The sequence below is a fragment of the Malania oleifera genome, chromosome 11 (genome assembly GCF_029873635.1).
Source record: "Malania oleifera isolate guangnan ecotype guangnan chromosome 11, ASM2987363v1, whole genome shotgun sequence".
In the NCBI taxonomy this organism is placed as follows: Eukaryota; Viridiplantae; Streptophyta; class Magnoliopsida; order Santalales; family Ximeniaceae; genus Malania; species Malania oleifera.
The window spans coordinates 56,910,269-56,924,066 of NC_080427.1; the positions used below are offsets into that span (position 1 = coordinate 56,910,269).

The 13,798-nt window shown below is 34.8% G+C and overlaps 1 protein-coding gene across 2 annotated transcripts; it reads left to right on the plus strand.

Annotated features, from left to right (window-relative positions):
- The first annotated feature begins 7,364 nt into the window (after positions 1-7,364).
- LOC131168005 (formate dehydrogenase, mitochondrial) lies at positions 7,365-13,308 on the plus strand. Of its 2 annotated transcripts, XM_058127137.1 has the most exons (6): positions 7,365-7,844; positions 8,804-8,975; positions 10,554-11,094; positions 12,296-12,420; positions 12,780-12,892; positions 13,007-13,308. In XM_058127137.1, the coding sequence occupies exons 1-6, from the start codon at positions 7,752-7,754 to the stop codon at positions 13,118-13,120; spliced, it is 1,158 nt and encodes a 385-aa protein (XP_057983120.1). In that variant the 5' UTR covers positions 7,365-7,751; the 3' UTR covers positions 13,121-13,308. The 2 variants fall into 2 exon arrangements, with proteins under 2 accessions (XP_057983120.1, XP_057983119.1); XM_058127136.1 differs by having other exon boundaries at positions 7,598-7,844; positions 12,780-13,308.
- The last annotated feature ends 490 nt before the right edge of the window (positions 13,309-13,798 follow it).

A 13,798-nucleotide genomic window follows, 5' to 3' on the forward strand; every position in this document is an offset into this window, starting at 1 on the left:
TTTTTAAACTAACTCCTCACTCACCACCGTCATCATTATATTTTCATCAAACTTAGGGTTATTAGGCCAATCCCTTTTAAAGCAATACTTTGGGCTCCTCAAAACCATGTTGGAGTGTTTAGATAGTGATTCAATTACTGGTTAGAGGACTAAAAAGGGTCTTTTTTCTTTTATTTTCTATTTCTTTTATTTTTTTTAAGGCAATACATATGTAATTGTGATAATCATTCCACGAACAAGTGTCGTTAGGCTGATTATCAATGAGATGATTGGCTAATCACGTTCCATACACACAAATGTACTCTTGAACTCAAAAATACGATTTTCATAAACAAAAAAAGAATTTAGGGTTTTTTCTTTTATTTTCCCTATGCTTCCAAAAAAAAAAAGGTGGCGATTTTCTATCATGTATTTAAACTATTTTGTCCCCTTTTTCTTCAAAACCCTTCTCATTTGGGGACCACCATTCCCTCTTTCATCAGCACCTTTGACAAATTTTGGCGTTGACATTTCCTATATTTCAAAAAAAATTTAAAAAAAATGTTGCAACTCTGTTGACCTTATAAGTCATACACTATTTTGATTATGACAAATACTCTAGTATTTAATGTCTGTCAAGTTTGTGTGCATGTTCATATTAGTAAGATCATAAGATGGCAAAAAGTAACTTGAAGAATAAAGATCCAGAATAGTCCTTTATTGTATTTTATATTAAGTTTAATTCGGTTCTGTAATAGTAAAGTAGGAATGATTTATAATAGTTAGTGCATATCATGCATGTAGGATTTGTAAGCTCAATAATGTCATAGACAGACTGTAGGTTAATCAAATGACTTTAGAGCTGATTTCGGTCGACCTTCGGTCGATCGACGTCAGGTTTTTAGGCGTACTTAAAAAGGCCTTAGAATGACCCTAAGTCTTTGCACTTACATGTAAGATTGTCCCCAAAATCACATATAATATCAAGGGAATCAATTGAATTAAAACAGGACTTAAAGTGTTAAATGAATAGGGCTTCAGGTGACCAAACCTTGGTGTTCAAAACACCTCAGTCAACCAAACCGTTGAAAGGTAAAATAGTTAACTTGACTTCGGGCGACCGAACCAAAAAGGACTTCACCGTCCTCAGTCAACCGAACTCGCACGCTTACCCTTTCACCGACTCGGTAGCCCGAGCTTTCACTTTCAAAACTGCCTCAGGTGACCGAATGTTCAAGTTCGGTTTACCGAACTTGATATTGAGCGACCGAATCACAAACTTTTGGAAAATCACCTCAGTTCAACAAACCGTCCTTTTCTTAGGGCACTAGAACATGAAGTGTAACGACCCGAATAATAATGAGATTTAAATAATAAAGAGGAAGGGAAATGGAGACAGTAACAGAAGGAGGAAGTCGACTTCGTTGACGACATTGCACTTTAAAAGGAATAACCAAGGGGAATCATCAGGGCATCGTCGACGAATACAGGGGATTCGTTGACGAGGGTATAAGAGAATTCGTCGACGAATACAGGGGATTCGTCAACGAAGAAATACCGAGAGAGATTTGAGCCGACTGAATTTCATCGACGAATTTATTAAAGGATTCATCGACGAATGACGTGGCTCGTCAATGAATTCCCTGCTCTATAAATATCAGAAATTTGAGATTTAAATTCATAATTAAACAAAACCTCTCCACTCTCTCTCCCCTTCGGTTCTCTCTCTCTCTCTCTCTCTCTCTCTCTCTCTCTCTCTCTCTCTCTCTCTCTTTTCATTTTTGGACTAGATTTACGCCGAATTGACAATCCGAAGTCACCACAACGCTCCTGGGAAAGTTCTCTCCAAATCTACCGGAGGGGATCGTTGGTGAAAGCAAGTTGGAAATCATCCCTAAGTTGAAGTAAGACTTTTTAAGCCGAATTTGGTCTTGTGGTAGTTATAGGAAATGATATTCACGTGAAAATACTGAGGTTTAATACGGGAAATTTTCAATTTTAGGGTATTGATCAGGAAGTTCTACGGGGGTTAGACCAGGATATTTTAGGGGCTTTCTCAGTAGTTAGGTAAGGGAATAAACTAAAGCAGTTACTTTTCACGCAAATTATTATTATTTATGAGTAACTTGATTTCCTGAAAGTATTTACGATATTTGAATATTATGGAATAAATGTACGTTTGAGAAAAATACTGCTAATGTGATGAAACGTGTGTGTATATATATATATATATATGTATGAGATTCCAGAAATTATGATTTTTAGAATATAATGTATGGTTTATATAGCAAATATGTGGCATGAATATTATTTTCATGAAATGTATGATGTTACGACAATTTTACAAATAAGCATGTTTTCAGGAATTATGTAATAATGCAGTATATAATGATTTTGAAATATATGATAATTGATTTATTTTCAAAATGATATGTATGATATGTTCGGTACGAGGCCGTAATTATGATATGTTCAGCGCGAGGCCGTAATTATGATATGTTTGGCACGAGGCTGTAATTATGAAATGTTTGGCACGAAGCCGTAATTATGAAACGTTTTGCACGAGGTCGCTATATTATCATGTACTATATGTTATCAGAACCGGAATATTAGTTTAGTTCAGTTCAGGAGCATAGTACCGTAGCTATATAGATCAGATATCTTTGTTCAAATTAGTGCTAACCACCCCACGAGGGGGTGGGAGATGGATAGTCGATGTAGCTTTCAATAGAGTGTGGACATCCACCTGACAGTCTAGAGCAGGGTGTGGCGGACCCATCGTACTTACAGACATATTTGACTCGGTAGTGGTCGGCCAGCCATTGTCGGGTCCCGCCTTCGGGCTGCACAACCCATCATGGGGGATATAATACATGACATCAGTTAGCTATTCATCCTGGGTATGTTTTTAAGTATTATCGGATATAACAGACGATTTATGAATGATATGAGTTACTAGAAAAATATGAAAGTATATGATGATTCTGTATGTTTTAACGTATGTTCATTGATATATGAAATGTATTATATACGTATGACTACATTATATATATTTATGTTGTCACATAACTGTATTTAGTTTATTTCCCCTTACTGAGAAGTGTCTCACCCCCGAACATTAAATGATTTTCAGGAAATCCAGAGATATCGGCGGGTCAGGGCCGCCGTTGAGTGATTGGAGCTTCCTTACTAGAAGAGTAAGCTTGAACTAGAATTAGGAGATTTTTGTTCTATGATCCTAGTGTATTTTGACTTTTTGGAGGTTGTATATAGGAACAATATTTTGATGATATAGTAAACTCTGGTATTATGTTTTATGGTTGGATGTTTGAGATTTTTTTACTTACTGCTGCTTAGGTTTCCAATGTGATTGACAGGTGTCCCCGTCACCCACGGGTTCGAGTTGACTTTTCTATACATTGTGTTACGTTTTATGTTAAGAAATTAAGGTCGTTACATGAAGAACATACTTTTTCTTATGTGTCTGTTCGGGCGACCAAACCACAGGTCAGACACCTGAAACTCTCGGGTTGCACAATTTTTTATCGTGGTTAAAAGGGATTAAATAGGGTTAATTTTCCTAAATATTTTTTAAACAAATTTAATAATATCCTATGTATCCCCAATGATTATAAAATAGGGCAAATCTATATATAGGGGCTCATTTGCTTTGATTAGCACCTAATTAGAAAATTGATTATGCAAAAACTCTTTGAAATTTCTTAAGCCCTATTTCTTCATACAAACGCTATACACTCATATACTGTCATTCCTTTGAAAAATCAAACTTTGTGAGTGTTTTATTCATTGTTGGTTGTTGCTAAAACTCTCACTTGTTTATTGTATATTTGATTTTTGGATTGAGGGTTGAGCTTAGTTTTCCCCCCACATTTAATTTAATAAATCTTTTGCGTGAGAAAACTTAGAGTTTGTAGGTCTTAGCATTCATATTGCAAGACACCTTAGCTCACATTTTTGTGTGTGCAAAAATCCTTTTACAAGCTCATATTTGAATATTTCTTTGTGCTTTGATATTGAGAAAATATTTTTGAGATATTCTTCCTACTCTTGGTACAAATCTTTGAATCCCTAAATTGTAATTGAGATTTTTATTTATACATAATTTCAAAGATTAGCTTGTATATACACTCTTGTGCTTAAATTTGAGATAAACATTTCTTGAGTATTGATTGCACACATACACCATTGAACTTATAGTTTTTACATTATTGGTATGCATTGATTAATACTAGTACAAATCTGTTTGGTTGAGAAACATATATTTTGTACACATCTTGTATTGTGATTTGGTTGTATTCCAGACATAGGCCTGAAGAGGGAGACTTGCAGGAGCGGCCGTGCCTTTAGGCAATTGAGGCAGGCGCCTAGGGGCCCCAAATTTTTGGGGCCCCTCAATTTTTTTAATATAATAATATTATTTTTGAGTTCCAAAATTTTTTTTAATTAAATAATATTAATATTATTTATTATGTTCTATTCCCATAATTGACTTCCCAACTAATTAATAAATAATAAAATTATATTTTAAAATATAAAATAAATACAATTTAATTCTTTTTTTTTTCATGTCTTATATTTCTCAACTAACAATTTTATTGTATTTCAAATTATCTATTACTCCCATCTCTCTCTCTTAGTCTCTTTAAAAATTTTTTTTCATCTCTCACACTCTCATCTCTTGGTTTTTTTTATGATTTTTGTTCCAACTATTGTGTTCATCATTTTCGGGCCTCCGATTCTATGTAATTTTCATCAACTCTAATTTTTATTTTAATGTTTGTATATTATTTTCACTCTGAATTTTTTTTTTTCTTAGATTTTGGAAGCTTTGAGATTATAGCGTTGTATCCGGCAAGAATCCGATATCTCTAAAGTCTTGCTCGCCAATCGATTTGCAATAATAATAATAATCAGGTTATATTGTTTCAATCTACTATTTTTATAGATTTATTAAATTTATTTTTATTTGTTTACATAATTTGTCAATTTATAGTTAGTGTTAATTTTGAAATTTAATTATGTCAACGAGAAAATATGAACAAATAAAGAAAAAAAAGAAGAAAAATTAGTGTCATCTCAAAAGGGAGCTCTTGATAAATTTATTTTTAATTCTAAGCAAAATATAAATGAGTAAGATGAAAATCCTCCAAAAAACGAGCAATCAATTCCAGAGATGGAATTAGAATCTAATATAATAATAATAATAATAATAATAATAATAGTGATAAAGATAACATTGATATACAGGAAATGTTAACTAATGATATTTCTTTTGAAAGACATTTTAACAATATAGAAGAAAAAATAAATAAATAATGATGATAATATTTATGATTCAAAATATTGGGAAAATATAGATACTAAATTACGAAATTTACTAGTTGAAAAAGATCCTATTAGGGATAATGATTTAATTTTTCCAAAAGATGAAAATTCAAGACATTTTTCAAATATATATTATATTCAAAAATTATCAAATAAAGAGAAACATGATAGAAAATGGCTTATATATTCTAAAGATTTAGATAGAGTATTTTGTTTTTATTGTAAGTTATTTGACCAAAAATTAAATAACCAACTACTAGCTAATACTTGAAAATCCTGAATATAAAACTTTAATTAGTGATTTTGCATATCAAAAAGTTAGAAAAATTAATTTTAAATAAAAATAAAAATTAAACAAAATATTAAGGGTCCTTGAATAAATTATTTGCCTAGGGCCCCATATTATCAAGAGCCGGCCCTGGAGACTTGCCCTGTGAAATGTCCAGGATTGGCTTTGACTTGGTTAGGAAAGTTAGGTGCACCATCATGGTAAGGTGTTGTAATCGGTGCAGCTCCACCCGTTAAGTGAGGCATAGTGGAATCCTTATACTTGTGAGCCAAGACAGAGACGTAGATAGTATTGGCCAAACCCTGATAACATATTTTGTGTCAGCTCTCTGTTTAATTTCTGCACTTTCAATTCCCTACATTTATGCTAGTACTTCAATTGTTATGAATGTTTTAATTGCTTTAAATATTTGCATACATATTTGCTTGGGAAAATTGAGTTTATTTTACAAAGACCCTACGTTGTATAATACTGTTGCTAGATTAGTTGAACCTAGTGGAGGAATTTTTAAATCTTTAATTCACCCCCCAGATTGCACCAAAGTTAACAAGCTCCATGTTATATGTGTTTTACCTATTTTACCCCATCTTCTTCAATTCTTTTTATTTGGGGCAGTCTGAATAGAATCTGATGTTAACAATCTTATATTCATAGTGTTTTATTTATTTACTAATTTTTACTTTGTAAGGTCGCATGATATGATCTATCGTGACGTTGCTAAATTGTACTCTACATTTTACTCTTGAATATTTAATTTTTTTTAATTGGAAGCCAAAAGCTTGGGTTGTACATAACACTAATTTGACCACATTTTAAGGATTTATTATCATTTAAAAGCTAAAAAAACAAAATGGTAATTTGAATATATACCAAACATTTGTCCAAATTTAAAACGGTAAATTTATTATATGTGATAACAAATATTGTAATGAAATTCACATTCTAATATATCATTCCTTGTTTCAACCAGAGAATGTAATAACGCAAATTCCACTCTCGGATCGATTCCCCTCTTACATTTATTTGATTTTATTAATCCATAAGCTACTAAAGTATTTTCTAAATAAATCATTTATCATTATTAATTAGATACAATTTGAGTTTGTTGACAATACAATGACAAGTTTAAAAAAAAACTTTTAATAGCTAATGAATTCAAATCTTCGATCCTATTTATGTTTACATGTAATTAACATAGTCAAAATAAGAAAATTTAAAAAAATTTAAAAAAATTAAAATTATTATCTTCCCTTTTTTTAAAAATAATTTTATTTTTCTTATGCTAAGTCTCGTATGAAAAGAAAAAAAAAAGATTGAAACTTTGCCCCTTTAAACAAAATAAATATAGGTATAAAATTTATAACATTTAAATAAAAAATAATAATAACAACAATAATAATTTTCAAAATAATAATAATAGCACGAAAATACTTTTTTTTTAAATAAAAAGAAAACACACAAATTTTTTTAATTAATAAAAATGAAAGGGACCCGCTGCCCCATTATCATCACCCGCTCCCATACATTATCGATCCACTTAAATTTTATTATCATATCTTTGCTGGCTTGCACACGTCAATAATAAATTTAAAAACTCCCAATATCTGCTCGCCACGTAGGCGGCTACCCTCCCCAGGCAGCCACTACGCCGGGTGGGACCTTAGCAATTATTTTTGACACGTCCATGCCACGTCCGACATTCTACTGTATTCAAAGTCACCGTCAAAGCAGCACAGTTCCATTCGTCCATATCCTTCTACAGTTCTGCCAACTGTGCAAGGAACGAATTTACCAAAATACCCTTACCGTCGTCCCGTCAGCTGTCCGAATTCTATTAATAGCCGCCACGTCACGTCACGTGAATTAACGCAATTACAAACCGTTGGATTAGGTTTTTGTGGGGCCGTTTAATAACCAATCGGACGGTGCAGAGTGGAGGGGCGAGTGCACGTGGGGGGAAACGGACTAAGGGAGTGGAGAAAATAAAGAGGGATTTTGCTATTTGCCCATTTATAGCTGACCCCTGCGGGAGAAAGCACTCTGCCCCCCTTTCTTCTCCGATTCATAATCGGCTTGATTTTGCATTTGCTGGTCTCTTTTTTCTTTTTGCTGTTTGGAAGGCGAGAAAATAATCAAGATGGCGATGAAGCGTGCTGCTGCGTCTGCTGTCCGAACTTTTGCTTCCTCAGGCAATGCAGGTTCATCAGTTGTCCTCTCTAGGGACCTTCATGTAAGCACAATTTAATAAATACATCCTAATCCATCCACACACACAGAGCAAGTGATTAGTTGATTCTGCCTCTTTTTCTTGAATCAGTCACATATAATTTATGAAATTTTGTTTAACTAGTCTACGAAGTTCGTTGTCTTTGTTCCCCAATCTTTCTGTTTGTTTTTGTCTGATCTTCTCAAGTTTGAAGTTTTTGGTGTTTGGATGAAGTGCTTTTATGTTTGGACGGGTATGGAAACTGAGGAAAATTGGTGAGACTGAGTCGTGAGCATGCTGGGTGGGGGTGGAGTGGGTGTGTTTGGCAGCGTCGTCTTGTGAAAACTGAAAAGTTGATTTATATGGGGATTCTGTTGATAATATTGTGACACACACAAAGACCATATTTGGTATTTACAAATTGATGATTATTTTTTTTTTTTCCTTGAATTTTAGTGTATTTTGTTTTGGATTTTAAGTCAAATCCATCATGGTAGATGGTGAGTGTTCCCTCTATGAGCCCGTACATGATGAGATTTCTCTGTGATTCAGCAGAGATTGTGAATGGTAATAGAGATGGAGTCGAGTTGACCGAACGTTGAATTGATGTACAGAAGCTGTGTCCGCAGGCCTCGATGAGCAAGACCTGGGGACAGAGCATGCTAATTCGTAGATTTGGTGTTGCACTAGGGACCGATTGGAAGGGCTTTTTGGTGGTTAAAATTCCTATGTAATTAGAAAAAAAAAAAATCAGCAAAATTTCTTCTGAAAATCGATAAGAAGATTAAGCCATAATCAATGTACCAAATGTTCAGTAGAAGCACAACTAATCTAATTCTGCGGTTGATGTTTGAATGATTGCTTCTTTTTTCTTCCATAAAAGATGAACAATCGATCTGTTTCCTTCTGTAAATCCTTGCAGTTATTCTTGCTTGCACAGTTGAAGCGATCACATTTTCTCACTGATCACTGTGATGAAACAGGCGTCTCCAGGAAGCAAAAAGATAGTTGGGGTTTTCTACAAGGCCAATGAGTATGCAGCCATGAATCCCAATTTTGTGGGGTGTGTGGAGGGGGCCTTGGGCATCCGTGAGTGGCTGGAATCACAAGGTCATCAATACATTGTCACCGATGACAAAGAAGGACCAGACTGTGGTTAGTAAAACTAATTATACATATTTTATATTAAACATTTAGAAATAAAAATGTGTACAATTAATAATTAAATATATTTCGTATATTTTTTTATTTTTTATTTTTATTTGTATACTTAACTTCTTTCCTTTTTAAAAATAATCACTCCACCAAGATACGACCACCCCTTGCTTCTAACCAAAATCCCTTTTTCCTTTTAAAAGTCAAAATGAAAGATAAGGCATTAAAAGAAAATCTCATTTCCCTATTTAATTAAAATGTTTAAAAGGGGATAATTTTGTTGAATCATAATTTTTCGAGCATAATCCCCCTCTCCATTTCATTTCAATAGTGTCTCTCTCCCTCCCATTGAGTGCTTTAATGCTTTGTGGGAATTGTCTCTCTCTCTCTCTCTGTGAAAAAAAAAGTCAACCCAGAACCGACCCTGGTTATAGCAGGTTGTCTGGTTTTCAACCGGGTCAGCAGTCACCTGAACTGGACAGGCTGATTTTGGTTGAACCTGATTGGATTGGCCAATCTGGTCCAGGTTTTATTCTTACTCCATTTGGGAGATCGGAGTTGGGGATCTTGGACAAAACTTAGAACAAATTTGCATTTTCATGAATCAAAACAAATACAAATCCAGTGTCAAAAATCTATGCTCCCAAGCACAATCTTAGTTATAGACTAGTTTGTGAAGAATGCTGGAAAAATACAGGGGAATGGAATTTGGAACTAGTACATAATTGGCGCTCAATATTTGTTACAAATGATTAAAACTAATATTTGTTCTTCAGGAATGTTAAAGGGTCTGAATAGATTACAAGGAACCATGATTTAGAGAGCTCCCTGTCAACAACATTATGTCATTAATTTAACATTTCAAATAACTTAAAATACTACATAACTTTCCATAATATTGGTTCTTTGATCTTTATTAATGCCCCAATATTATAGTTCTTGGTTCTGATATTGAGAATAATTATCATATGGCCAGATTCTCCACTTCACATAAGTTGGTAGACTGCTTTATTAGAACTGTAACTCTTGTGATACGGTAATTGTAATTGTTGTTTGGAATGTCCATGCAAGCCTGTACATGATTCCTAAGTTTTCTAAAATCTAAAATGTGATCTTCTTGCACTTGTATGTCCCTGTTGCAGAGCTTGAAAAACATATTCCTTAGGCGCTCAATATTTGTTACAAATGATTAAAACTAATATTTGTTCTTCAGGAATATTAAAGTGTCTGAATAGATTACAAGGAACCATGATTTAGAGAGCTCCCTGTCAACAACATTATGTCATTAATTTAACATTTCAAATAACTTAAAATACTACATAACTTTCCATAATATTGGTTCTTTGATCTTTATTAATGCCCCAATATTATAGTTCTTGGTTCTGATATTGAGAATAATTATCATATGGCCAGATTCTCCACTTCACATAAGTTGGTAGACTGCTTTGTTAAACTGTAACTCTTGTGATACGGTAATTGTAATTGTTGTTTGGAATGTCCATGCAAGCCTGTACATGATTCCTAAGTTTTCTAAAATCTAAAATGTGATCTTCTTACGCTTGTATGTCCCTGTTGCAGAGCTTGAAAAACATATTCCTGATCTGCATGTTCTTATAACTACTCCCTTCCATCCGGCATATGTTACTGCTGAAAGGATTAAGAAGGCCAAAAATTTGCAACTGCTTCTCACGGCTGGAATTGGCTCCGATCATATTGATCTGAATGCTGCAGCTGCTGCTGGGTTAACAGTTGCAGAAGTCACAGGAAGCAATGTTGTCTCAGTTGCTGAAGACGAGCTCATGAGAATCCTTATTCTAGTCCGGAATTTCTTACCTGGATACCATCAGGTTATCAAAGGTGAATGGAATGTTGCAGGTATTGCTCACAAGGCTTATGATCTTGAGGGAAAGACAGTGGGAACTGTAGGTGCTGGTCGTATTGGAAGACTTTTACTCCAGAGATTGAAACCTTTTAACTGTAATCTCCTCTATCATGACCGTATCAAGATGGACCCAGAGCTGGAGAATCAGACTGGCGCAAAGTTTGAGGAGGATCTTGATGCTATGCTTCCGAAATGTGACATAATTGTCATAAACACACCCCTTACAGAGAAAACAAAGTAAGGATTTCGCTCGTGCCTAGTGCCTAGCGTTATTTGTTGATAATTCGCTTTGTTTTTATATATGCACTTACCTGTGGCACACAGACTAATTTTCTGCTTTGTGATAGATATGTTTCCCGTAGTATTTAAGAAATATGAAATTTATCTCATCTCCTGATACCTGCAATTGGCGTTGGCATTAGATAAATTTAGGGGCATCTAGTTGATGGTCATGTTAGGGTGTAGCTCCTAATGGAGTAGGCAATACACCAACCCACCTCCACCCACCGCCCACCCCATTTTACTCTCATCTCCACCTACGGTCCTTCCCACCTACCATTGATGACTATATAAGTGTGTGTATGTGAGTAGTGTATGGTGTGGTAAGACAAACAAGCGTGAAGAGAGTTGTGAAGAGTGCAACAAGTGTGGTTGCAAGTGTGAGGCAAATCTTGTGTTAGAGAGGGTGTTTGGGCTAGGGTTGTGCTAGCCATTGTTGTAATCCAATTTGTATTTGCCATAAGTGGATGAGTGTATGCATTCCGTGGATGTAGGCTATTGATGTGCCGAACCACGTTAAATCTTGTCTCGTTTGTGATTGCTCTTCCTATTTTTGGCGCGTGTGTTGTTTGAATTGGGCCGATCCCCCAACAGGTCATAACTTCTTTATTGGCAACGAATAAAAAACTCATGATGATGCTAACTTGAGTGAGGAGCCATTAATGGTGTGAGCAACCGATAAATCATATAGATTGGTGAGCCCCTCCACCACGTTTTTGTGTTTTATAGGAATTTCTAAATTTAAAGTGCCAAATTTTAGAGCAAAGTTTTTCTCGCTCAATTAGCATCTATTTGATATTGATTAAAGAATTTCAAGAAGTTAGTTCCGTTTTTTAGTTCCATTTTTCCATTTTTTAGTTCCATTTTCCTGTGTTTAATCCAAGTATTATTGCAATATAGAGAGGCAACTGATCCATTCACCTCGGCTTGTTGAAAAAGCAAAAAAATCCATTGGGTTGCAAGATATGGTGTTCTAATACTATGGTTTTGTGACAAAAGCCATTGCTGAAGATTTGCTATATTATGTAATATTTCAACCTTCCCTGTATTCTACCATATTGTGTATATTACACATTACGGAGTAACCTTTTGTCATCATTTTATTGTCATGGACTAGCATGTGAGCTAAATATAACTGAATATCAAACCTTTTGTTCAGAGGGATGTTCAACAAGGAAAAGATTGCAAAACTGAAGAAGGGAGTTTTAATTGTTAACAATGCTCGAGGAGCAATAATGGATACACAAGCAGTTGCTGATGCGTGTGCCAGTGGACACATTGCAGGTAACTTTGTTCTGAAATCCTTGGATTGTTTTGAAGACATTTATTTTTTTAAGGCATATTAAATAAAGTGGACTGCAACAAATATGGTGGTTATACTGATCACGGTTCCAGGTTCCAACCTGACCTTAAAAAATTACATCCATTTTTTAAAAATTTGAAAACCAATCACAGGATTCAACATACCCCAAAAAAACAAAAATTGTTATTTGGGGTCTGAGGGACTTGACTTCCATCAACCACTAAAATATATATAAAGGCATATCTTTATTGGTACCAGAGCCACTAGAAAACTGTCCTCTTCATTCTCCCATCTTGATTAATATGTTCTCTGGTGTTCCCTTGAACTTCACAATTCGCAGGTTACAGTGGAGATGTTTGGTTTCCGCAACCAGCTCCAAAGGACCATCCATGGCGAAGCATGCCAAACCAAGCTATGACCCCACATATTTCTGGTACCACCATTGATGCACAGGTATTCAAGTCATTTAATTTTCTCCTCTCCCTGCATTACTTCTATTTTTGCTCCTTCCATATTTTCTATATTTCATGCTTTAGCTCAAATGGTAAATGGATGTACATGGTGCAGTTGCGATATGCAGCAGGAGTTAAGGACATGCTGGAGAGGTACTTCAAGGGAGAAGACTTTCCTCCACAAAATTACATAGTGAAGGAGGGTAAACTAGCCAGCCAGTACCAATGAGGATCATGCTTTTTCCTGTAGCATTTGGAGAGTTTTGGCGAGATGCTTCTGAAATAATTTTCATGAATAAGTTGACATCCATAGTTATCTTCATCTTGGAACTGGTCACAGAGCTCTATGGAGAGAACTTGTAATGTTGTGAAACCATCTGCAACTTTTTAATATATATGCAAGCATTTTCATCTTCAGAGTGAATATTTTATTTTATTTTATATTGTAGTATTTAGCATGGTGTCAAGGAGAAAATTTTCTCTGCAACTCCCCAGAGTTTTCAGATAGTGGCAGGGAAACATTTGCCTTATAAATGATGGATTAATCACTCTAGCTGTTGTACCCAACCTGTCAAGAGTATAATTAAGCATTCCAAAAAAGGGATGATCTCTTGATTCCCTCTGCTGCTGGTGGCATAGAATGCATGCATTAGGAGACTATAGATTCCGTCTCCAGTCACCAAAAGGCTAATAAAACCATGTCATGTCAACAAGTGGCTTTTGGTAAACAAATCAAATGCCAGGAACTAATGAGCCAATTAAGTTATATGGTGACATTGTGAGTATGAGGTCTCTACAACAACATATAACTAGAACCAGAAGGCCAATGCATTCGCCATTGCGAGTATGAGGTCTCTACAACAACATATAAATTAGACCCAGAAAGCCAACATATGCATTAAGACCA